Raw genomic sequence first — 27642 nt, 5'->3', positions numbered from 1 at the left:
ATCCGAATCGAGCCCTCATACTCATCAGGAGATAAATACAGATTGAATAGAGTTTTTCATCACGTACACACAGCAACACTCCTAACTGTAAATCGGTTGACCTTATTTATTACAAGAGGCATAACGTCCATTGATGTACAATTGTACAGTTAACAGTGTGAGCGATGGTACCTTATCTAAAATTCCACATTAATAATCCAGCCATACTCGTACATTACTGAACAAACTTTAGACAAGCTGCTGAGACAGACCAGATTTCAGACCTACTTTTAAATTCTGCGCCGTAAATACCGACGCTTCGCTTGGAGTAGTCTCAAACCAGTTCGTTTAGGGCTACCCCACACTAGCGTGTTTTGAGCGTCGGCGTCTAGTCAGCGCTATGGAAAATGGCGTCGCAGCGCAGTTGCGCCGACGTTGCGGCGGGAGCAGCCATAGGGTTGAGACTCTCTCTCTCTTTCTTTAACTAGAGATCAATGAGCGTTACTACTATAACTTAAACTAGGGAAATTAAATACTAAACTGTTTATTTCTACAATTAGTGCGTAACTTATAATGTACTGTATTGTTCTAAATATAATAGTAAACTCCGAAGTGCTTGTTGCTCATCAAAATAATTAAACTATGTACCTATATAAAACTGTAAAATCGAAAAACTCGAAAAAGCCGGTTTTATCAAAGTTAAAACCCGGTTTCTGCAATTGGCTGTAAACCCGGTTTTTCCGGTTTTTTCGATTTCGGTGAAACCGGGTTTGTGACGCCTACTTGAGAGAGTATTTGTTGTACGCTCGGGAGACGCTAGTGTGGGGTAGCTCTTATACTTCAGCCGCCGAACCCCTAGTGACATAGTGAGTGAGTGGTATAGTGAGTTTCATCCGATAGCGTGACGTGACGTTCGCGTTTGCGTATTAGTCTCATTTTGTAGGCGTACTTATGTTGATATTTTGAAGTCAATTAAAAAATGGTTTCCTACAAAAAATTGTCTCGCCCAAATTCTCTCAGCCAATAGGAACACGGCATGCTAACTTCGCACGAAGCTTGAATAATGTAGCAGTGACAAGTTTGCATGTTGGCTATTACTGTAATCTCAATTTTTGATAAGTGCCAAGTTTTTAATGGCAAGTAACTAAAGGTTACACGATTGCGACTGAATTTTAAAGCTATTTAAAATTTAAATAAGTGTTGTAGCACCAAACTTGACTAAAGGTTACGCGATTGCTACTGAATTATAAAGCTATTTAAAATTTAAATAAGTGTTGTAGCACCAAACTTGACTAAAGGTTACGCGATTGCGACTGAATTTTAAAGCTATTTAAAATTTAAATAAGTGTTGTAGCACCAAACTTGACTAAAGGTTACGCGATTGCTACTGAATTATAAAGCTATTTAAAATTTAAATAAGTGTTGTAGCACCAAACTTGACTAAAGGTTACGCGATTGCGACTGAATTTTAAAGCTATTTAAAATTTAAATAAGTGTTGTAGCACCAAACTTGACTAAAGGTTACGCGATTGCTACTGAATTATAAAGCTATTTAAAATTTAAATAAGTGTTGTAGCACCAAACTTGACTAAAGGTTACACGATTGCGACTGAATTTTAAAGCTATTTAAAATTTAAATAAGTGTTGTAGCACCAAACTTGACTAAAGGTTACACGATTGCGACTGAATTTTAAAGCTATTTAAAATTTAAATAAGTGTTGTAGCACCAAACTTGACTAAAGGTTACGCGATTGCTACTGAATTATAAAGCTATTTAAAATTTAAATAAGTGTTGTAGCACCAAACTTGACTAAAGGTTACGCGATTGCGACTGAATTTTAAAGCTATTTAAAATTTAAATAAGTGTTGTAGCACCAAACTTGACTAAAGGTTACGCGATTGCTACTGAATTATAAAGCTATTTAAAATTTAAATTAGTGTTGTAGCACCAAACTTGACTAAAGGTTACACGATTGCGACTGAATTTTAAAGCTATTTAAAATTTAAATAAGTGTTGTAGCACCAAACTTGACTAAAGGTTACACGATTGCGACTGAATTTTAAAGCTATTTAAAATTTAAATAAGTGTTGTAGCACCAAACTTGACTAAAGGTTACGCGATTGCGACTGAATTTTAAAGCTATTTAAAATTTAAATAAGTGTTGTAGCACCAAACTTGACTAAAGGTTACGCGATTGCGACTGAATTTTAAAGCTATTTAAATTTTAAATTAGTGCTGTAGCACCAAACTTGACTAAAGGTTACTCGATTGCGACTGAATTTTAAAGCTATTTAAATTTTAAATTAGTGCTGTAACACCAAACTTGACTAAAGGTTACACGATTGCGACTGAATTTTAAAGCTATTTAAAATTTAAATAAGTGTTGTAACACCAAACTTGACTAAAGGTTACACGATTGCGACTGAATTTTAAAGCTATTTAAAATTTAAATAAGTGTTGTAACACCAAACTTGACTAAAGGTTACACGATTGCGACTGAATTTTAAAGCTATTTAAAATTTAAATAAGTGTTGTAACACCAAACTTGACTAAAGGTTACACGATTGCGACTGAATTTTAAAGCTATTTAAATAAGTGTTGTACACCAAACTTGACTACCATTTGAATGTCAATTAAAGGTGACGTTCGGATATCTATTATTGCAGTTATAGTCTGGCAAACACAACTTGTCAGTCTTACTACTGTTGCGGCGTCGTTGTTGCCGATATAATAATATAGTGTTGGATGTCATTATCGCGGACGCAATATGACACTTTAAAGAAATGTAAGGGGTACACCTTTTTATGACTAAGATGATAATTACAACATATAATTAGGTATAGTTAATTAGACTAATGCAAGGTAAAAATATAAGGTGTACACACCTTCCATTTATGTGTATTTACCATAAATTTGTATGTGCAAACAACGCGATGTGAATTTGACAAGAAGAAAGACGTGAGGTGAGACGTCATCGTAGATCTCTTACCCACTAGATAGAGCATTTAGAAGTCACAAGTTGATGGACGGGGGAACTTTTATATAGTAGCATAATAAATAGTTCATATAATATCCCAGTGTGGCTACCACCAGTTGGCACTGACATAAACGCTAGCGTGAACGTAACTTACTTTCTATGCATCTCGCTCGTAAGTTCGCATATTAGCGCCAGCGAGATGTATAGAAAGTAAATCACGTACGTTATAGTATATGTCAGTTTTGACATTGTCAGTGATTCATGGTACAGGTAGGTAGGTACAGATCCTAATAGCAGTGTAGCACTGCGCCTCCGCGCGCTTTTCTTCGTGACTAATGGCTCTGACGTGTAAATGTGTAACTATGTACGTAAATACTAGCTTTTAATTGTGCGGTAATGTGGTGCCCCGTCGAACCCCTGCCAGATGTGGAAAAAAGTGCAAAATGGAGGCCGCCAGACGTATAGTTAGACCAAGATAAGTATGCAACGATTTTATTGGCACACGCAGTGAAATTATGACGTATAACGTGCTATCAAAATCGTTGCAGTCTTGGTCTAACTCTAATATTTTTTTGCGTTTCCGCTGCGGGCCACGCGAAGGGATATGTAATAAAAATACTGTAAAAACATAGTTCTTCAGTTAAGACCAACCAAAAGAGAATTGGAGAAGCTGTCATAGGGACAGGGATCACCGTTCGACGCTAGAATTGAAAATGAAATGATAAAAACTATCATGCTTGGTAATAAAGTGATTTGAAGTTTAAGCAGAGAACGTTCTCGAGAACGGTACAACTCTATCTACGGATGGTGATCTACGGCGCCATCTATCAGGCTTTTGTTTGACGGGCGCATAAATCCTGCCGACTTCATATTTCAAGTAAGATAAAGGAGGGTGATGTAGATGCAGTTGAATGAGGGTTATGTTGCATGTGATGAACAGAAGAGTTCATAGGACTGTCAAAAATGTCAGCTTGTTATCAGTCTACATTAATTTCAAGTAAGACAAGGCGAGCTAAGTGATTTCCGATACGAAATGCCACATTAAGTATTTTGCATACCTATTATAGCAGATTTTAATTTGAAATATGGCAGGTAAATTGTCAAATCAAAGGTTGAATACAGGTTGTTATAGTTTGTCAAAGGACTGTCTCATTTCAATTATAGACAAAGAGAATCATACTATCTTTGTCTTACACTACTAGCACCCAAAAGAAAAGGATGAGTATAGTTTTCCTGGTTCTTACTGACTGACAAATTAGTTTGACCAACTATATTTTATCAAATTATCACATTGTTATCATCGTGTATTTTTTTATTTTTGTCGCCATTTTATTTATACCTAGTCACGTCCCTACTGCCAGTACCTAGTCAAAGTCTATCTTTATGGAACATTCAGCGTCATTTTAAATTTGGACTTTCGAGTTCCATACTAGTATTACTTTTTTGTGTATTTCCATTGAAAATCTTAAATTCGCTGCCTGTAAAATTCCTTAGTAATTTAGATAAAATCGTAGTACTTATCTAGTGCATTTAAGATTCAGGAGGTGTAAAAGGGGGCGCTGTAGTCAGAGAAGCTTAATTAAGGCGCGGTCGACACCACCGAGGAGTAAGCAAAGGGAGTCTGAGAGCCAGCGACGGAATATTGACGAAGTTAAATATAATTTGACTTCAATAAGCGGTCCGTATGAATGACACTCATCTGATACATAACTGAAAGTAATCCCTTCTCGATAGATATACCCCATGGACGACGCTCTCAATACTTATTGACTTCGAAACACGGTCCATTTGACTGACACATACACTGAAAGTTATCCCTTGTTTTGAATACTACCCAATTAAACATTTCCCTAATCCAAGTATTATTAAATATTTATCATTTAAAATCATCATATAAAAGTCAATTCCATCAGACAATCTGAAGAAACAACTCTTTTCCACTCTTGTGTATAAAATGCAACTTTCTCATCAGTTTTTGAAGAATAAAGCACTTACCGACTTGGTGTGCTAAAAAAAGTATCATGTTACTGCTAGTTTGCTTGATAGCGGTTGAAGGTTATATTAAAGCCTACTAAGTCATCTATTTTTTTTTTGCCTTTGTAAGGCAATAAAGGGGAAATCATTTATTTTAAATACAGTCAAAAAATACAAATTAAAATTTAAAACTAAAATTAAAAACTAAAATTAAAAGTAAGCTTAAAAATAAAACTATAAATAGAAAATATGCCCCAAATCGCCGTCTATTGGCAGCGTGCCCAGAAGGCTGGCAGCATTGCCACGTTGTATGGCAATGCTGATCCGCTGCGCTAGATATGACCCAGCCACGCGTCAACTCGACTAACCTGCGGCTACATTCGTTGAAAACCCTGTGGGCGCTTTCCCCCCAGAGCCCCATAGCCTCAACCCCAAACGGCTCAAATATGTAGCCACTATTTATGGCTGCATACTTGCGCAGCTTGAGAAGCTCGGCCAAGTTGGCAGCCGAGCCAGCCTTCACTGCAGTGCCGTGGAGATGGGACAGCGCTAGGGTGTCGGCACAGGTTGCGTCCCAAACCAGCGGCCGTCCCATCTTCCACGGCACTAGGGTCATGCCGTCGGGTCTTTTACCGTCATCGCGGGCGAGGCCGGTAGGTTTTAAAACTGCCGGTGCTCCCGCACTGGCTAAGGCCCGACGGATGATATCATTAAGGCTGGCATGGCGGGGGGCACGCCCAGCGCTTTTACCGCAGGATAGACCATGGCCCCGGTCAATTGTATTTGAAATAAAAAAAAACTGTTTTGAGTTGTGGGCGGCTGGAGGTTAAGAAAATGCTGTAGATAATACCATGGCGTATAGTTAATTACTGAAGATCCACATGCTATCAGAAGGCAGGCGGTATTGAGCAGAAGGCTTAATTAAGGCACCGACAATATAGCCGCAGGCTGTAAATACGAATAGCGCGAGAGCCGGTACAAAACTTGTAACCTCGTCGTATTTTAACTAAGTTTAATGTGGCGAAGACCGACATATAACATTTATTGTAGGGCTGACCGTTATACTCTCCTCGAACTTAAATGCGTCACGTCACGTCTAGTTGTAAAAAAACAGTTTGTTTTAATACTTTCCCTATTTGCGGCATATGTGTATAAATAAAGGTGTGTAAGAACACGTAAGATTTAAGAATTGGTTGGATATTCCTAAATTAACATAAATATGTCTACTTGATGTCTACCTCTATTTCCTCTTGGGCTCTCAGCCTAGCAGTAAATTACGTTGCACCATCGCTATCTGCGATGGCAATAGATAACGATAATTAACTCGAATAAATACAGCCCGCTTTATCATGCTAACGAGCTAAATAAGTTATTAGGTAAACTTTTGTTGGTATTAGGGCGTCCGCTAGGTGGCGCGGTTTCACGGAGCGGGTGAGCGGGTTAACGAAAAATAGTTTTTCTACTCGTCGACTGTATACTACACTGCAATTGGGTGCTTTTAATGTATGGGCTCCCAACTCAATTATAATATTCATTTCGATACGGTTTAGTCAACTATAATGAAATTGACCAATCCCAGCTCGCCGCGATCTAGAGGACGAAACAAAACCATAGCTCTAATTAATTCTTTATTTTAGGTTGTATAGTAAAAACAATTGCTTCATAAGTTAGAAACGCGCATGTGACACCCTTAATATAGCAACATCAATAGACTACGAAAACCACTTAGTATTGCTTATTAGTCTCCATAGGCTGGTGGTGGCCAAAATCGAGCAACTGTCTAAAAATTGAATTCAGCGCTACACAATTAGGTACCAGGGCCTCATAAGTTACGAGAAGGTGTCGTTGACCAACCCGCCGGGCCGCGGCGGCCGGGGCGCGTACGGCCGTACGAGTATGAAGGTATCGCGGCTGCGCGAGTATCTTAGCTGTATACTTTTAGTTTGTTTACCTATATGATTCTACTCGTTAAAAGTATTATTTTTGTTGACTCGTAGAAATAGTACATTTCGATGCTAGTGCGGAAGGTATTTTCCGCACGTGTATCGAACGACGTTTTTTAATACAGTTGCGAAAAAATAAGAAAAACAACAAGTAAGGAATTCTAAACTTACTTATTTTTAGATTTTTCAGGCAAAGCATAGTCATTTGCAATTGCAGCCTTCTCACAAATGTCTGGCGGTGTTAAATCAATTTCAAACTCTGATTCACTCATTTTATAAGCAACTTTTTGAAAACTTAATATTGGAAAACAAAGTCGTTGTAAGTTCGATCTTTCGCAGTGAAAATTTTTGACATTATGAAGAGGTGTTTTTTTCTATGTTTTATTAGACTATTGAACCCACTCCAATGAAAGTTTTTTTTTTCAAATGCATGTTCTATAAGATATAAACAATTATTGTAAATATAAAACATTGTACTATTATTACCTAAGTATCGTTATTTACGATTATTTGTGTATCGTATATTTATAAAAACAATATCGAATGTTGGCTTTGGAAACTTAAAAAATACTTTCAGTAAGAAAAACGTCTCTTCTTTGACAGGCGTTTAGGCAACTATTCCGTTCCATTCAGACAACTTATTAAGAGCCAACAGGAGTGGTCATTCCTCCATACAAACGTAGTCCTCGTTTTCCTCCGTGGTTTTTGAAGCTAGAGCAATGATTTTTTCAACACAGATTAATATTGTCAATATCTGTGTCGGACCGTTTTGCTTTTTTTGATATTTTTGTTTTTTAAGGCGCTAGAGCCCTTCAAAAACGGCCAAAATGGCCTAATAGACTATGCCGCAATGAGAGGCGTGGTATTCAAAACTGATATCAATTAGCCAAAAAAGCAAAACGGTCCGACACAGATAATTTCATAATCATTTAGATTTCCAAATTTGGTTACGATTGGTTAAGTTTTGGGGGAGGAAAAAGAGGACTACGAAACCTCGATTTTTGTCATTTTTACGCAGGATTTTTCGCCTCAGCTGCAGTTGTCCCTATCGCACTAATTTTAGGGGCGGAGTCAAGTTTCTAAATACGTACACAGCCAGAAAAGTGATGGGCAATAGTCGACATTTAATGTCGATAATCTAGTGATGTAAGAAGTTATCGATAAACCGTCTTGTGTGAAAATATCTAGATCCTAAGATACAAGGGGTTTTGGGTTGAGAGTAGGGAACACATTTTTGTAGTTATGATATACAATCTATTATGAACTTTTTGATTCTAATATTTCAAATTAGAAATCAAAATCAAAAATATTTTATTGCATGGTTAAAATGGGTTAACAAAATTTTTAGGTACCTACAGGCACGCTTCGTAATTGTCGAGCAATTTAGGGTCCTAGCTGAATTGGTTGTTCCATACTTACTCGTGCTCTATGGAATGTCCAATTTAGCTAGAACCCTAAATGGCTCAACAATCACGGAGCGTGACAGTACTAATGATTCATGTTCTGTATATCCTGCCCTACAATGGCGTTAATATTTGGTTGTCATGTCTATACTTCGTTTTTAAGCATTATTGAAAAAAAAAATAGTAAATACTAATATTAACCACTAAGTACATAACTATTACAAAAAAAGCTAAATAATTATACGATTGCATGCTTAAAAAAGACACGTCACCTTCACTCTAATGCTAAACAAACGAAGAATAAGAACTAACAGCGATAAGACCGCCTGTTGCTACCTTTATCTACATTGTAAATCGGTTTTAGGGTTCCGTACCCAAAGGGTAAAACACGGGACCCTATTACTAAGATTCCGCTGTCCGTCCGTCCGTCTGTCACCAGGCTGTATCTCACGAACCGTGATAGCAGTTGAAATTTTCACAGATGATTTATTTCTGTTGCCGCTATAACAACAAATACTAAAAACAGGATAAAATAAAAATTTTAGTGGGGCCTCCCATACAACAAACGTGATTTTTGACCGAAGTTAAGCAACGTCGGGCGGGGTCAGTACTTGGATGGGTGACCGTTTTTATAAATAATGGTACGGAACCCTTCGTGTGCGAGTCCGACTTGCACTTCGCCGGTTTTTTTTAAATTTGTTTTTATGTTTGTGGTGTAATAAAGAATATTTTAGAGTCAGACCAAGAAAAGTCTACAGCAATTTTGATAGCACACGCAGTGCAAGTGTTATTTATATGTCATAATTTCATAGAAGCGACGTTTGAAATAATACTTGCACTGCGTGTTCTATCAAAATCGCTATAGATTTTTCTTGGCCTAACTCTACTTTAAATTACAAAGTAAGGCCTAAATTATAAAATAAGGCCCATCAATGTTTTTTTTTGTGTTTATTAAACTTGATATTTTGTCTATAGTATTAGCGGACATGGCCTCAAAATTTAAACCCGCTTAAGAATCGGGCCTTATTTCGTGCATTATATACAATACTACCCATTTTTGTGTAGTCATTATTTATACTATAGAAGCATTGTTTGAGTAGCCAATTATTTAAACAGTATTTTTTTAAAGGGCAACGGTGGCAATATTTTAAGGTCTGGATAATAAGATACAGATCTTAATAAGGATATCAATGTAAGTGAATGTTACCATGACTACCAAACAAACAAATGTGATAGAATTTGCCAGCTGGCATTGTAACATTCAGACAGTTACCTATGTACCTAATCTGAAATATGAATAAATTAGTAATATTTTAAACAGGAAAGTAAACCGAATTTTGGCCTGTTGCTGGACACAATCACAATAGTAATTTGTTTTACAAGAGGGCAAAGTTTATCGCCACCGGTTGATGCATTTGCAGCACCAATGGTAGAAAATGCAAGCTCATCATCAACTGCATAATCGACGTTTGATATGACTATTGAATCCGAGCTTTTTGATCATGAATCATGATAAAACAAAATTTTAGAAGGTCGCAGAATAGTGGATTTAAAATATTTATTTTCTGTGATCTCAAATATCAGGCACGATCATACAAATTGTACATTTGCTGATCTTGCCTTTGTCATTGAAAGACGTAAGGGTTTACACAGAGAATATATATTTAAGTGTAATATGTGCAAAAAAAAGGAAACGATACACTCTGAAGACCCAAAAAGAAAATGTTAGTAAATACTGCTCCTCCCCATGGTTACTTAGTTCCTTATTCAACCTACCTGAAATTAAACGAGTAGGTTAGTAAATTATATCATTTTACATTATAAAGTTAAATGTTTAGGTATCTCAATCACTTACTCACTGGTGGACATGGACGCAAAATTTTTGCCCATCTACTTATACTATCTTATAAAAAATGAAATTTTGAAAGTTAGCACGCTTAAAGTTCGTTTTTTTGCATTAAGGTAACAGATTTTGACGTCTTATTAAAAATTACCATTGAAAAATAAGTCATAGCAAATATGTTAGAATTATAAATCATATTAATCATATTAATGAGCAAGAGCACCCTAAACCGGCGAGCGTGTATGAGGAATGTTATGAATGTGAAGGAAGCGAAAGTGGTATGTCAGGATCGTAGCAAGTGGAAATCCGTGGTCTCTGCCTACCCCTCCGGGAAATAGGCGTGATTGTATGTATGTATGTATTAATCATATACTTTTTTATATTCTAATTTTTGAAAGCGTTTTTCAATAATTATTAATAAAAAGACACGTCATGATTGTTTACCTTCTTTCTAATGCTAAAAAATAACGAACTATAATAACCGGGCCTTATTTGGTACAGAACCTTGATTTGATAGGTACATCGGATATTCTGGGCCCCTGAGTTTGTTACGTAAAGTACAAAATGGTGACATGTGGTTAGAGCTGATACTGTTAAACTAGTGGTTCTGTGCGCTAAGTATAAAAAATAAGCTTCAGCGAACTCATTAAGCCTAGAAAAAACCCTACACCCTACTGCCACTTAAGTCAGTCTTGAGTCAATGTCCAACTTCTGTTTGTATTTGTTAGGATTATTTTGCAAGAAGTTAATTTTGTTTCCAAATTACCCGCTAGATGTCGTTGTACCATGTGTTAAATTTCCTACTTCGCGGTATTAAGATTTTTCTGCAAAACATGACGTCTGGCTAATATTAATCATTGTCAAGCTTTTAGAACAGTTATACCTCTAACGAAATAACGAAATTATACATTATTGTACAGTCATTAGAGTGTTATTCTTTTGGGCCCTTTTTACATGGTCCTTCGAGCCGGATGAGTTCGGCTTAGTGGATTCGGTAATCTTCGGGCCAACGGACGCCGGCTAAGGCAGTGGATTGCTGTCAGCGGTGTCAAGGCGGGAAGAGCCTATGTTCCGGAGCAACGTGTGACGTAGTAGTAGTAGTAGTAAACTCTTTATTGTACAAAAAGACATATCAAAAATAACATACAATTAGTAAGAAGTACAAAGGCGAACTTATCCCTTTGAGGGATCTCTTCCAGTTAACCTTTGAGTAGATGAGAGGAGAAAGTGAAAAGAGGGTGACAAATGCAGCAAAATGTACAACAAGGTACCAGAAAGATAAAGGATATAAATACATACAAAATTTATAGGATAAACATACATATATTACACAAAAAGGAATGGGGAAAATACACAAAAAATTGGAAAGAATTAGAACGATATAAAGCAACTATACAATAGAAATATAGACAAATTAATCAGTCAGATCAGATAACCATAGTTTCTTTAACCTCTCCTTGAACGACGCAACCGATTGTGCCTGCCTGACCGAAACAGGCAGCTCATTCCACAGCTTCACTGGACGCACTGCGAAGGACTTGTTGTATCCTCGAGATTTGTGAGGAGGGATGGCAAGTGATAAATTCGCGCTCGAACGCAGACGGTGGCCACTGCCTTCAGCCAGAAATTGAAATTTTTGAGAGAGGTATAAAGGAGAAGAAGGTGTAAAAAGAACATTAAAGAGAAGAGAAAGAGTGTGAAGATCTCTACGGCGGCGGATTGGAAGCCAATTGAGTTTTTGACGGTAGTAAGACACATGATCGTACTTCCGTAGGCCGAAAATGAATCTTATACAGACATTCTGTAAGCGCTCTAACTTGTTCAGGAGTTCTTCTGTCATGTCCAGATTCACAGCGTCGCCGTAGTCGAGTAAAGGCAGTAACAGTGACCGAGCCAGCATGGCTTTGGTATCAAGTGGAAGAAAGTTCTGAAGGCGCCTTAAAGAATGGAGAGATCCAAACAGCTTTTTGCTCAATTCAGTGACATGAGGCGCCCAGGAAAGTGTCTGATCCATGCGTCCGTAAGCAATGCATCGTGACGTCAGCGGTGAGATGCAGCAGTATGAAGTAAGCGGATTATATGTGTGACGTAGTGAAGTGTCAAGACAACCGTGAGTACATTAAAATTATTACGTAGTGCAACTGTCAAAGACTTAGTGAAATTTCAACGAATTTGGACTTTGAAAAATTTCATCAAGGTTTGACTTAGAAAAATTCGTAGCAAGTTTGGACTTAGAATAGTTTTGAAGAAAGTGGAACGACGGGGAATCCACGCCCAATTTTGCCTAGATTGTGCTAAGTCCCAAACACTTAAATTTTTTTTATCATGGAGGCTCTTATAAAAGTGCAGCAGGACTTGTATTTGAGAATTGATAAGGCTAAAACTAACTTTAAAAAATCGCCTAAGGAACGGCTTAACTCTGCAGATTACCTTAGCACTAGATTAGAAACCTTAGAATCTTTGTGGAATCAGTTTGTGACAACTCATACTCAAATCATTCAAGAGTCTACTACACTTGAGTTCACAGAGTATGTAACTGAAGACGTATATTCTAGTGCGGAAGAGTTATTCATGGATTACAAGTCGGATCTTAAGGCTGCCTTAAATAAACTAAACGCGTCAATTCCTGGAAAGAGCACTGAGTCTACCACTGTTGGGAATAAGTCAGATATTGGCCAAGGCAAGTCGGTGATGGTAAAGCTACCAAAGATTTCGATTCCTACGTTTTCAGGGGATTATTCTGAGTGGACTAGCTTCAGAGATCTATTCAAGTCGCTCATCCATAAGAATAATGATTTAGATGACGTCCAAAAGTTGCACTACCTGAAAGGTTATTTAGTCGGTGAAGCTGAACAGCTTCTGCGTCATGTACAGATCACGCAAGATAATTACAGCGCCTGTTGGGAAAAATTGGAAAAGCGCTATAACAATAAGAAGTATCTTTCCAACTGCATTCTCAAACGCTTCATGAGTCAGAAGAATATTACGACAGAGTCCGCGAATGCACTCAAAGAATTGCTGGACACTACGAATGAGTGTTTAGATGGATTGAACAACTTAGGCATCGACATAACTACATGGGACATAATTGTGATTCACATCATTTGTCTTAAATTAGACAACGAGTCTAGGAAACAGTGGGAACTTAAGGTTAGCGAGTCTTCTGATGATTTGCCCACACTTAACCAACTTCGAGAATTTTTAGAAATCCGATTTAGGGCATTAGAGTTTTTGGATGGGAAATCATCGAAGACAAGCTTTGTTCCAAAGAAACCCAACGCACAATCTAGTAGCAACTTAAAAGTGCATCATGTAACTGAAGTTTCTTGTGGCTATTGTTCAGAGAATCACAAATTGTGTAATTGTAAAGGTTTTGCAAAAATCGATGTTGATGCTCGACGTGATTTCATCCAGTCCGGTAATTTTTGCTTTAATTGCTTAGGTTCAGGTCACAACGTATATTCCTGTCGCCAATCTACTAGATGCCGAATTTGTAAGCGCAAACATCATTCTTTACTGCACCCAAAAACTAGCACTCAAGCAACCGATTCTAAAGTCAAACCTACTCAATCGGTTGAAGGCGATATTGTTGCACACGCAACAACAGCTCCATCATCATCGTGTGATGAGCCCAATAATGTAACAACGTGTTTTTCGACCAGTCGTGGACAAGTTTTCTTGCCAACGGCTTTGGTTCAAGCTCAGTCGAAAACAGGTTCAGGTATAACCCTCAGATGTTTAATCGACCAATGCTCGGAAGCCTCTTTCATAACGGAGTCTGCAGCACAACTGCTCGGACTTAACAAGGTTTCCCACAAGAGCACTGTCACGGGACTAGGCGGTGAAGAGAGTTCACCTGTGAACTCTAAGTCGGTGGTAAAAGTTAAAATTTCATCACTCCTAGAACCTGACTTTGAAGTGAACGTGCATGCTCATGTTTTGGGCAAGGTAACATCGAATCGTCCGAGAAAACGTATCGTCATTGATTCGTGGTCAGAACTGCCTAAATTAGATTTAGCAGATTCCACATTCAACATTCCCGGCAAAATCGACTTGCTCTTAGGGGCAGAGGTGTACGGTCAAATACTTTTAAACAACATGATCAAAGCTCCACAGGGAGCACTCATCGCTCAGCGAACGTCTTTAGGCTGGATCGTTTCAGGGCCAACTCACTTAGGTGAGTCGGAAATTCGTAAAAGCGTTAGCGTTAACCACATTCATTTAGATGAAAATGAGCTGCTCAAGAAATTTTGGGAGCTCGAGGCTGACCACAATACGACAGATCTCAAGCATCATTATACTGAAGACGAGAAGAAATGTGAAGAATTTTTTGCGGCTACCACTGAACGTGATAGCACCGGTAGATACATAGTGAAACTACCATTTCGTGATCAAGATCCCAGTTGCAAACACGGAAACTTTTTGCCTATTGCAACTAGGCGTCTCAACCAATTAGAGAAGAGGTTCGCAAAGGATGCTGAAATGAAGAAACGCTACTCGGAAGTCATCAATGAATATCTTGAGCTTGAACACATGGAAGAAGTTCCTCCTGAACAGGAGAACAACCCAGATGCAGTTTACTTGCCACATCATGCTGTCATCCGAGATGACAGATCCACGTCAAAGCTGCGGGTCGTGTATGACGCGTCTTGTACTGGCTCTAATGGCGTTTCCTTAAATCAAGACCTGTTAGTAGGTCCAACTCTGCAACCTGTTTTGCGTCACACCATTCTTCGTTGGCGTTGCCACCCTATATGCCTGGTAGCAGACATTGTTAAAATGTACAGGCAAGTGAAAGTTCATCAAGACGATATAGATTTTCAACGCATTCTATGGCGTGAAAACTCGGGGGAGAAGATTAAGCACTTGAGACTGCTTCGAGTCACCTTTGGTACGGCCTCAGCACCTCATCTTGCAGTGCGTGCTCTTCAGCAAGTAGCCTACGATGAAGGACCACAGTATCCAAACGCTGCTGATAGGGTCCTCAAGCATTTCTATGTAGATGATTTGTTAACAGGCTGTGAATCTGTGGAAGAAGGCAAATTAGTATACCAAGAGATGAATGAACTTTTGAAAAAAGGTGGATTCGATTTACAGAAATGGAGCAGTAACAATGAAGAATTAATAAGTTACATGAAAGAAACTGATGTCAAAGAGGAAGGAAGTCTCCAGCTAAAGATAGATGCTGTCATGAAAATCTGGGACTCGTCTGGAACCGCCGAAATGACGAATTTGAGTATTCGGTACAACTTCCTCCACTCAAAGTACCTGTAACAAAGAGAAGTGTCATATCTGACATATCAAGGCTGTTCGATCCACTCGGCTGGTTGGCTCCAGTGATCATAGTAGCCAAGATTTTCATCCAAAAATTGTGGCTTTCGGGAATCGAATGGGATGATGAAGTTCCACCACAATTACTGAAGGATTGGCTAAACTACAGAGAAAGTCTAAACCAACTTACCGAATTCAAGCTGCGCAGATGGAACCATGCTAGTTCCAATGTAACTGCGGAACTTCAGGGATTCTGCGACGCTTCTAATGAAGCGTTTGCCGCTGTTGTGTACTTAAGGACTATAGATGGAGAAGGAAATGTGCACGTGTCACTGAACACGTCCAAAACGAAAGTGGCACCAATTAAACAAATTTCTATTCCACGTCTGGAATTGTGTGGGGCTGTGTTACTCACTAAATTGCTGGTTGAAGTAGCCGACGTTATGAGTATCAGCAAAGTGAACATTCACGCTTGGACTGACTCCACAGTAGTCATCTCTTGGCTAAATAGTCGTCCAAATCGATGGAAAACTTTCGTCGCCAACCGTGTATCTGAAATAATAACGTCAGTAGAGCCGCACCAATGGTCCCATGTCTCGTCGAAAGATAATCCTGCAGACTGCGCATCTAGAGGTACACGACACCTGAGTAATGAAGAGCTCTGGATAGAAGGTCCGTCGTGGCTGAAAAATAAGGAGATTAACTATAAAAAACCAAACATAAAGGATACGAACTTAGAAGAAAGAAGCACTAAAGCATGCTTCGTGAATACTTACGATAATGATGATGTCACAGCAGATGCCGAAGAAACACTTATTTCAAGGTTTTCTAAATTGTGGAAACTGCAACGCGTTCTGGCTTTCTGTAAACGATTCTTGAAATGTGCTAGAAAAGAAAAAGTAAGTCTGTGGTTAACAAGCAGTGAAATCCAAGAAACTTTGAAAATGTGTATAAAGATTGTGCAAGGAAATCATTTCAAAGAGGAGTTGAAGAACCTGAAAGAAAATAAAACGGTTAATAAGAAAAGTCAACTTACCTCACTGAACCCGATTGTAGATGGAGATGGTGTCCTAAGAGTTGGTGGAAGATTAGAGCACGCTGGAATTAGTGAACAGATGAAGCATCCAGTAATAATTCCACATAAGTCACACTTAACAACTTTAATCTTAGACAATGCGCACGAAAAAACTCTGCATGGTAACCCGCAACTGATGCTCAATTACTTGAGATCCAAATATTACGTAATCGGAGCAACCAATGCGGTTAAGTTGTTCGTTCGCAAATGTGTGACATGTGCTCGCTATGCCGCCGCATCGCGACATCCACTGATGGGACAGTTGCCGTCAGTTCGAGGAACTGTCAATCGCCCCTTTTTTCAGAGTGGTGTGGACTATGCTGGTCCAATAAACATGCGCACCTCAAAGGGAAGAGGTCACCGCTCTTACAAAGGCTACATCTGCCTTTTCATTTGTATGGCGACAAGAGCAATACATCTTGAAGCGGTCAGTGACTTGACAGCTCAAGGATTTATTGCGGCATTTAAACGCTTTACAGCACGTCGTGGTCATTGCGCTGATTTGTGGAGCGACAATGGAACGAACTTCGTGGGAGCTGCTCGTGAGCTGAAGCAGTTATACGCCGAAGAACGATCAAGCGTGGCTGTGGAAATTGCTGATCAGCTTGCTACAAACTCCACTAATTGGCATTGGATTCCTCCACATTCTCCAAACTTTGGAGGCCTCTGGGAGGCTGGGGTCAAATCCACGAAACATCACCTTAAACGAGTGATTGGAGATTCCACCTTGACATTTGAGGAAATAGCAACGGTTTTAGCTCAAATTGAAGCTTGCCTTAACTCAAGGCCTATGTCAAGAATCAATAGTAGCAACAGTAATGATCCTATACCACTCACTCCTGGACATTTTTTGGTTGGAGAGCCCCTAGTACTTGTGCCAGATTCCAACTATGAAAGTACTAATGTAGGTAGTTTAAGAAGATGGCAGCTAACACAAAAAATGGTTCAAGATTTCTGGCGCCGATGGTCGCGTGAATATCTGACTCAGTTTTACCACCGTTATAAGTGGGCCCATCAAACGCCCGAGCCAGTAGTAGGTAGTGTGGTGTTAGTAAAGGAAGATAATTTGCCTCCAGCAAGATGGTTGTACGGTGTAGTTATTGATAAACACCCAGGTCTGGATGGAATCACTCGAGTAGTTAGTTTACGTTGTAAAGGGAATATTATTAAACGACCTGTTGGCAAACTATGTTTTTTGCCAATAGAAACTTAGTGTTAGTTAAGATTTGTATTTTTGTTTCTTACCAAATGCAAGTTGAGGTTTTTAATTTGATATCATTTGTTCAATTTAAATGCAAAGTTATTTCAGTGTGCTGAGTTATTTGTTTACATTTTGAATATCACATGTTGCAATTTCCTTTCACTTTGTCATGATATAAGTTTTGTTGTATTTTGTCATAGTTAGTTGTCTCATGGTGGGCGGAAATAAGGACATTTGTGTTATTATTGTCCTTGGTGGGCGGAATGTCCAACTTCTGTTTGTATTTGTTAGGATTATTTTGCAAGAAGTTAATTTTGTTTCCAAATTACCCGCTAGATGTCGTTGTACCATGTGTTAAATTTCCTACTTCGCGGTATTAAGATTTTTCTGCAAAACATGACGTCTGGCTAATATTAATCATTGTCAAGCTTTTAGAACAGTTATACCTCTAACGAAATAACGAAATTATACATTATTGTACAGTCATTAGAGTGTTATTCTTTTGGGCCCTTTTTACAGTCTTTGAATCAATTTCCGTAGTAGTACTACTACTACTAAGGTACTAGGAGGTAATAAGGCCTATAGTAGGTATAATAAGGCCTACCTGAAAAATAATGTTCTTACAACAGTGTAACCGTGTTAGTTATTTGAGTAACATATATGTAAAGTGATACAATTAAAAGCTAACAGCAAACCAGTACATAAATTATATCTTATGTACTTCTTATGAATTACACTCTTATAAAGGTTTCGGCTAATTACGCTTAATTACTTGAATAAAGGTAGATGAATTGCGTGCGGTCCAATAGGTAACCACAACTCACGGAGTCCAAAACAATAAGCTGATCAGCAAAGTCAAGTAAACAAAGCCAAGTCACAGTAGTAGAAAGATTATCGAGTTCCGTAAACGTAAGCCGGGTCAAAAAATTCAATCGCAACACAGTAAGTAATAAGTGAACGCCTCGTGGCAGTAACGCACGAAAAATAACATTGCAAATTGTCGGCAATGAGGCGCGCGCGGGTGCAAGCGTACGCATCTGTGTGCGTGCATTACACACACAAATACAGTCTCTCACGCCCCGTCAGAGCGACGGGTATATTCAGCTTGAAATCTCAAAATTGACTTTTAGCTCAGCTCCCGTTTCGTCTTAAGAACGGTTTTTCAATATTCAATATTAAAAAATAAACGTGTTATAATGATGAAGGGGTAAGCAATAACATATGAAATATGTATATTTTTCATATTTTTACATTAACAGTAGGTTTTTATGTTGATTACTACGTTTAAAGGAAACTAATATTAACATTATTAACACTCATCAATAAGTAGTCGTGAATTGGAACAAGTATACATTTAAAAAAAATGGAAAATTGAAAAGCATGCACTAGTTCGCGAAAACCAACTTTTCGCATGCTACGTAAAGTTGCACTTTTTGAGCAACTGTATTAAAATAGTACATTGTGTATTAAGGGCGGGAAATAAGAAATTACGAACGAGTGTCAATTTTAAGCCCGACGCGAAGCGAGGGCTTAAAATGTTCACGAGTTCGGAATTTCTTTACCGCCCGTGGCACACACAATGTTTTTCATCACACTTGTAAGGAAAAAAAGGAGAATTAATAAAAACAAACTTCTGTATAAAACACTTTTCCGCCCTAGGGCGAAAATTTCAATTTCCCGCCCGCAAGCCCTACGTGTAAATAAGTGTTTTTCATCACACTTGCTCGGAAAAGATTTTTTCCGCCCTAGGGCGAAAAATTCAATTTCCCGCCCGCAAGCCCTACGTGTAAATACATCTTTTCCGAGCAAGTGTGATGAAAAAGTAATTTTTCTACTCGTCGACTGTAATTCTTGAATTAAGATTTCTTATACCAAACTGCAATTGGGTATTTTTAATGTATGGGCTCCCAACTCAACTATAATATTCATTTCGATACAGTTTAGTCAACTATAATGAAATTGACCAATCACAGCTCGCCGCGATCAAGAGGACGAAACAAAACCATAACTCAAAATAATTATTTATTTTTGGTTGTATAGTAGAAACAATTGCTTAATAAGTCAGAAACGTGCATGTGACACCCTTAATATAGGAACATCCATAGATTAAGGAAATCACTTAGCGTTGCTTGTTAGTCTCCTGTGACGTATGTAGGTAGTGATAGATATAACTATTGACGTGTGTCAAATCCTGAGTCAGTCCGGAATAAACTCTCGAATAGTAAGCTGCCTATTATTGACCTATACCTATCCGCTCACCTAGTGCCTCCAGGATATTACAGTGGCGACAGGTAGTGATAATTTCGCGTGTGCAGTAATTTAAATAAATAAATTAAATGTCTATCGGCAAGTTACATGAATTTAACGTCAGCAATGGCGCATGGTCATCGTACATGGATCGCGTGGAAATGTACTACAAGGTGAACAAAGTGCAAGACGAAATGAAAGTGCCGGTATTAATTGCAGCGATGGGAGATGAGGCATATGAGCTGCTGGAGAACTTGGCCAGTCCTACAAAACCATCGGATCTAACTTTAATTAAAATAAAGGAATTAATGTCACATCATTTGCAGCCAACACCGTCGTCTTTAGCGGAAAGATACCGGTTTCGACAAAGGCGGCAAAATGTCGGTGAAAATGTATCTACGTATGTGGCGGAGTTGAAAAAGCTGTCCAAGCATTGTAAATTTGGCTCAGAGTTAAATGGAAATCTAAGGGATCAATTCATTTGTGGCTTAATCAGCGACTTAATTAGGCAACGGCTTTTTGCGGAGGACGACAACATAACCTTCGCAAATGCAGTCAAACTTGCAACATCATTGGAGGCAGCAGAGAGGGACGCGGCGTTAGTGGAGCAGGGAAAGGTAACGAGTTCGAGTGGGACGGGAGATGCGCAGGCCGTTATGTTTGCGAGTCGGGCGCGATCGGGTACATCTACATTCAATGGAGGACAATTGCGGGCGCCGGTAGTTACGCAACAGCGGCGAAATGCATATTTTAATGGCCGGCAGGAGAGGCACTGCGACGCCTGTGGCGCGCGCAGTCATAATTACGCGAATTGCAAGTTCCGGGACTATGTGTGCAGCAAGTGTCAGCGTACAGGCCATTTGCGGCGGGTGTGCCCGGACTGGGGCTCGGCACCGGGAACCGCGGGCCGTGGAGGAGCGCGGGCGCCGGCCCGGCGCGGAGGGGCAGCGGCGGCGACGCCGGCGCGGAGTGCCATGCATTTTGGGGTGGCCGATCACGAACCGAGTGAGGATTACGGCGGAGACATCGAGGAAGAATTACATCACCTATGTTTAAATAACTACCCGGCGGTGAGTTTACCGATATGTATAGACAATACAGTTATTAATATGGAAGTAGATACGGGTACGGCAATGTCTTGCATCAGTAAGGCCACATATGACCGATATTTTTCCCATGTAAATATAGAAAGGGATAAAACTGTGTTCAATTATCTCACTGGCCCATCTATTAGGACTTTAGGTATCATTCGACCCTTAGTGACCTACAATGAGTGCAGTAAACAATTGGAGTTGTACATTATTGAGGGTGGCTCGACTTCTTTGTTGGGCAGGCAGTGGTTGGTCGAACTAAACATAAATATACCTAAGTTAACGTGTAATTACGTAATAAATGAGGCTAACGGACAAGGTAAACAAGATATTGTGAAATTGCTCGACAGATATGAGGCGTTGTTCAGCGATGGACTGGGCCGGTACAAGGGCGGCAAGGCGACCTTGAGGGTGCGGGAGGGCGCAGCACCGGTGTTCCATCGCGCACGCCCGATGCCGTACGCGCTGCGCGAGCGCGTGGACGCCGAACTGGACGCCATGCTGAGCGCCGGCGTCATCGAACCCGTCGACTGCTCGGACTGGGCGTCACCACTGGTACCTATTAATAAGCCGGACGGCTCCCTTAGAATTTGTGCAGACTATAAAACTACCTTAAACCCGTATTTGTTGGTTGATCGGTATCCTCTCCCTAAAATAGAAGATGTTCTTGTAAATTTAAATGGCAATATGTACTTTAGTAAAATTGATCTTTCACAAGCGTACAACCAAATTGAACTGGACGAGTCTAAATGTTATACGGTTATTAACACCCACCGAGGGCTGTTTCAGTATAACAGACTGGTGTACGGCTTATCATCTAGTGTAGGAATATTTCAGCGTATTATGATAAATTTATTGGGTAATATACCTAATGTACAAATGTTTTTAGACGATGTAATTATCGGTGGCAAAACTAAATCGGAACATCTACACGCTTTAGAAGCGGTTTTTCAGCGTTTACTTACTAACGGATTGAAGTTAAGGAAAAATAAATGTGTTTTTTTGGCTAAGGAAGTCACACACTTAGGGTATGTAGTTACTAGGGAGGGCATCAAACCGGATACAACAAAGATAAAGGCGATTCTGCAAATGTCTCAACCTCGTAACGTATCGGAGTTAAGGTCGTTCTTATAAATAAAAATAAAAAATAAAAATAAAAAAGCCTTTATTGCCATGTAACTACATAATTAAACACAGGAAATAAATACAATTTAAACAATTAAACAGTTATAATAAGAATTAAATAGTTATAGTTTTTGTGAGTGAGTGTCACATGGCCCCAGTTAGGGTAAAGGCCTCCTCCATCAGTTTCCATTGTTTCCTGTCTTGCGCTTTCAAGATCCAGTCTCTACCAGCTTTCTTTTGAATTTCGTCTATCCAGCGTTCTTTTGGCTTCCCTCTGCTCCTCTTACCAGTGGGGCCCATCCACTCGGTTACCCGTTTTGTCCATCTTTGGTCTGTGATTCGCGCTACGTGTCCCGCCCATCGCCATTTTAATTGTAGTGCGTGTTGTCCGGCGTCTATCAGTTTGGTTTTCCTGCGGATATCTTCGCTTCTATATCTATCTGTAAGTTTAATACCAAGGATGCTTCGTTCCATAGCGCGCTGGCAAGAGCGTATTTTTGTTTTAGTTCTCTTTTGGAAGATCCAAGTTTGTGCTCCATATGACAGACAAGGTAGCAAGCACGAATCGATTACCTTCTTTTTGAGCTTTAGGGGAAGTTTAGATTTTAAGATTTCTTTAAAGCTCCAGAATTTTTTCCAAGTCATGTTGATACGGCGTCCTATCTCGTCCTCATGTCTTGATTTCTCGAAGGAAATTTGTTTACCAAGATATATATAGCTGTCGGCGTATTCTATAGTTGTATTATTTATCGTTATAGGGTCTTTTACACTATTGGTAGCGACTTTAGTTTTGGACGTATTAAGTTGTAATCCTATATTTCCGCTGACTTGGCTTAGTTCTAAGATCATTTCTTCGAGCTCTTTAGATGATTTTGCGAAAAGGACGACATCATCAGCAAATCTTAGATTACTCAGGAATTCTGAATCGATATTTATTCCTTTCTTATTCCAATTTAGCTCTTTCATGATATCCTGCAACACAGCTATAAATATCCTGGGGGACAGCGGGTCTCCTTGTTTTACTCCTTTTCTGATTAAGATTTTTGGCCCAAGTTTGTCCAGCTTCACCCTGCTTGTGCTCTTCTTATAAATATCCTTAATTATGTTAATATATATACTCGGGACATTTTGGTTTGAAAGTGCTTGCCATATGCTCTCGTGCGAAATTGAGTCAAACGCCTTAGCGTAATCGATGTATGCTAGGTAGAGTGGCTGTTTATATTCCTGATGTTTTTCTATTATAAGTTCCAATGTATGGATGTGATCTATAGTTGAGTAGCTCGAACGAAAACCAGCTTGCTCAACTGGTTGCTGTTTCTCGATCATCGGTGCTATTCTTTTTTCCAGACACATTGCAAATAGTTTGTATAATGTAGGGAGCAAGCTTATGGGTCGGTAGTTGTTGATGTCCGTGGGGTCTCCCTTTTTATATAAAAGGATTATCCTTGATTCTGCCCATATTTGAGGAATTACTTGAAATTCTAAAATTTTATTAAAAAGTATTGTAATAGGTCCCAATAAAATGTTTTTTCCAATTTTCAGAGCTTCGTTGGGAATGCCGTCAAGTCCAGGGCTTTTTTCTTTCTTCAGTTTTTCTATTTTGGCTGATATTTCTTTGTTTTCAAAGGGTAATATATTTGTTGTAGAGCTGTGTTCTTGTTCTGTGTCAACTTTTATGTACTTAATATCGCTGTTATGTCCGTCGTTGTAGAGGTTTTGGTAAAATTCCGAGGCAATATTTACTAAATCCAATCTTGTTTGTGGCTTGCCTGACGGTGTGGGAGCTTTAAGCTTAGAAATCCATGTTTTTTCTGAATTCAGTTGTTTGTATGCCCTCTTTTGACTTCCAGTGGTATTTAAATGCTGTTCGATTATTTTCAACCTGTAGTTTTCATAGTCTTTTTTCAAAAGCTTGCTAGTAGTTTTATAGAGCAGGGAGAGTTCTTTTTTTTCTTCTTTAGTTTTATGTTTTTTTGTTTGCAGGATAGAGCGTTTCTGGAGGTATCGTTCGGTTTCTTCGGATATTGCATATTTTTTCTCTTTCTCTGAGGTGGTTGAAGACAGGCTCTGTCTGATTGCTGACTCTATCTTGGAGTAGTAGGACTCTATATTGTCGTTATTGTCCCATCGTATTTGCCTCATTTTGTTTTCTAAAACGGTAAGGTATTTCTGTTGGTTTTTTTCGCCAGATAGGTCGGCAGGGCTTTTTCCAAAAGCGGCTCTACATTTCCTCGGAGTTTTTAACAAGACTGTTCCTCTCAGTAGACGATGGTCACTTGGAAATGTACTATTATTAAGTATTTCTATGTTTGTAAAAAGTCTTGGAGTATCACTCAAAATAAAGTCTATTTGATTTTTGTGGCATCTATCCGGGGTGATCCAAGTCCATAGGTTATTAATCTTTTTCTTGAATATTGAGTTAATTATAGTGAGTTTGTTTGCCATTGCGTATTTTATTAATCTTTCACCTCTGCGGTTTCTTGATCCATAACAGTATGGCCCGATTATTATATTTTCAGTTGACTTTCTTTGACCTATTTTTGCATTCAGGTCGCCCATTAAAATTATTTTTCCGTTAGTCAGCTTACGGGCCTCCTCGAGCTGGTCGTAGAAACCATTGATCTCCTCTTCAGTTGCTTCGGAGGTTGGCGCATATACTTGTATGATTGATATTTTTATTTCATCGAATTTCATATTCAGTAGGCATACTCTATCAGAAATTCCTATGTAGTTTTCCATATTTTCTTTATATTTCTTTTTAATAAGAAAACCTACTCCATAGTGACCTTGGAGCTTGCCTGTATAACAAAATATGTGATCATTGTCTTCTATAATCTCATTTCCTTTTCTTCTGACTTCGGATAGGCCAATGATATCATAGTTAACTTTTGATACTGAATGTTTTAAAAGAATCATTCTTTGTGGCGATAGAAGGGATTTCACATTGTATGTACAGATGTAAAGTTTCTGTTGATTTGTTTGCTTGTTGTTGTAAGGATTATTTTTAATAATTTTTCTCGAGTTCTTCCTGATTGGTGATGGAGGGTCGTGGTCTACATCTCCCGCGGGGACCGGCCGTGTTGGGAGACGTTTAATGGTTTGTTTTTCATTTAGTGCTTGATTCAGTGTTTGATAAGGGGTTGCTGGTTGCAGTAATTGCTATTCGTTAGGCACGTCTTGTAATGATACAGGAGCTGTGTCTTTAGGTGAGAAAAAGTGTAATATCCCTGGCTTGACTACTCCCTCCGAGGCGCCCGTGGCTCGTTGTTTAGGTTTGTTCTTGAAGGGGTCAGCATTAGAAGAAGTTGGGAGAAGCTTATTTTTCTTGCTCGCCTGTTCACTCGTTGCTGCACTATTCGGGAAGGATCGGCTCTGTGGAGAGAGTGATAGGTTCCTCTTGTTATTTGATGTTCTAGGCCCGTTCTTGTCCTTCAGTATGATTAGTTTGTCATACTTAATAATGACTTTATTGCCCTTATCTCTCTCAGCTTTTGCTTGTGGTTGTAGTTCTTTCCTAATTTTTAGGATGTGTTCGGGATAGTCTTCTTTGATATAGAATTGCGAATTGGCTAATTTTTTCTTTTGTTTTAAAATTTCAATTTTTGTATGCAGTGTTGTGAAGGTTACGGTTATGGGTCTTGTTTTGTTATCCTTTTTTCCTATTCGCCTGATTGATTCTATATCTCTGTAGCTTAGTTCTAAAGTGAGGTATTCTTTTATGAAGTTGGTAATTTTCGTTTCCAATTCTTGATATGATTTTTCGTTATCGTCAATGCCAAAAAATACCAAGTTTCGTTGCCTTGCTTGTTTTTCTATAAAATACAGACGATGCTCTTGATTTTCGACACGCTCTTTTAAATTGTCATAATTTGCTTGTAAAGTATGAAATTTCTCGTCTAATTTCCTCTGTATGCTTTCTGTTACGCTCTCTGCACTTGTTTTGATGCTTAATTCCAAGTCTGTTCTAATTGAATGTAAAGTTTTCATAATTTCTTCCAATTTTGCCTCCATTTTGGTATGAATTGCACTATTTTGCGTTTTGAAATTGTAGGTTATAATGTCTATCACTTTATTTAGCGAGGCACTTAAAGGTTTATATTGTCAGTTTATATCTTTTATATTCACTTTGTTCACTTTTCTTCAATTTTGTGGGATCAGTTTGTCGTTATAACGGTAGTTTTTCGTTTGTTTACGAGTCACATTTATGTCGAATTTTCACAGTTTTACGTTGACTACACTCGCTGACCACAATTAATATCACGAGTCATTCACTATTAGTCCGTATTTCACTACTTTTTTGGAGATTAACATCGATTTTACTATTATTTTACGTTTTTTTTTCTTGGAGGTATAGGTACTCTCTTATACGTTTTTAAAATTTTCGAATTGCATGATATATGTAAGTCTAGTGTACAGATTAAAAGGCTTTAAACCGTAAAAAGGTCGTAAGGTCGTTCTTAGGGACGGTAAATTTTTTCGGAAGGTTTCTTAAAAATCTCAGTTTAATATTGTCACCACTTTATAAACTATTAAAAAAGGAGGCGGAGTGGCACTGGAGCAAGGAGTGCGGGGAATCTTTCGGGCAGGTAAAACAATTATTGTCGGGCGCTCAAGTATTAAGGCATTATGATCCGAGTAAACGATTGATAGCGACTTGTGACGCGTCGCCACGGGGGGTGGGGGCGGTTTTGACCCAAATTGGACCGGATGGCGAACGCCCGGTCGCGTACGCATCTCGTACCTTAAACAGCGCAGAGGCGAATTATTCGCAGATACACCGCGAAGCCTTAGGTATTATTTTTTGTGTAAAGAAATTCCACCAGTATCTTTACGGACGTCATTTCACATTGCGCACAGATCACAAACCACTAGTATCAATATTTGGGCCGAATACGGGTATACCGACAATGACAGCTAGCAGGATGCAGCGGTGGGCAATAATATTATCAGCTTATGATTACGAAATTGAATATGTGAATACGAAGGATAACTGTGCGGACGGGTTGTCTAGATTACCTAATGCCAATGAGACACGGAATAATTCTGGTGATGCTATTCCCGAGCAAACATATCTGCATTTCGCGCAAGACGCGTTGTTGTTAGATTATTATAAGATAAGGTACTATACTACGCGTGATCCAGTTTTGGCTAGAGTGTTAACTTTTATTCGCGATGGTTGGCCGGATAGTTGTGACTTTGATACATTGAAGCCATACTTTAACAGAAAGTCAGAATTATATGACGAGTTGGGTTGTGTCATGTGGGGGCACCGGGTAGTAATACCGGAGAAGTGCCGCGACAAGGTTTTAAGAATTCTGCATGAACCTCACATGGGTATAGTTAAGACCAAGGCGTTGGCCGTAGCTATGTGTGGTGGCCGGGCCTCGACGAGGCGGTGGAGGCGGCGTGTCGTGAGTGCGAGCCGTGCGCCGCGGTGGCGAGCGCCCCGCCGCGACACCCGCCGCGCTGCTGGCCGTGGCCAACGCGAGCATGGACTCGGGTGCATGTAGAT

General features: G+C 39.1%; 2 protein-coding genes across 2 annotated transcripts in view; one reads left to right on the top strand and one right to left on the bottom strand.

Annotated features, from left to right (window-relative positions):
* Positions 1-27642, bottom strand: part of LOC134806393 (protein O-mannosyl-transferase TMTC1-like) — a 268478-nt gene that overhangs the window by 97409 nt on the left and 143427 nt on the right. The gene's annotated exons all lie outside the window — the stretch shown is intronic.
* On the top strand, positions 19869-21952 carry LOC134806343 (uncharacterized). Its single transcript, XM_063779551.1, has 2 exons — positions 19869-20984; positions 21356-21952. Exons 1-2 carry the CDS (start codon positions 20004-20006, stop codon positions 21359-21361), a joined length of 987 nt encoding a protein of 328 aa, XP_063635621.1. The 5' UTR covers positions 19869-20003; the 3' UTR covers positions 21362-21952.

The sequence above is a fragment of the Cydia splendana genome, chromosome 3 (genome assembly GCF_910591565.1).
Source record: "Cydia splendana chromosome 3, ilCydSple1.2, whole genome shotgun sequence".
Lineage (NCBI taxonomy): Eukaryota > Metazoa > Arthropoda > Insecta > Lepidoptera > Tortricidae > Cydia > Cydia splendana.
The sequence above is the reverse complement of the archived record's forward strand: the minus strand, read 5'-3'. Positions and strand labels throughout refer to the sequence as shown.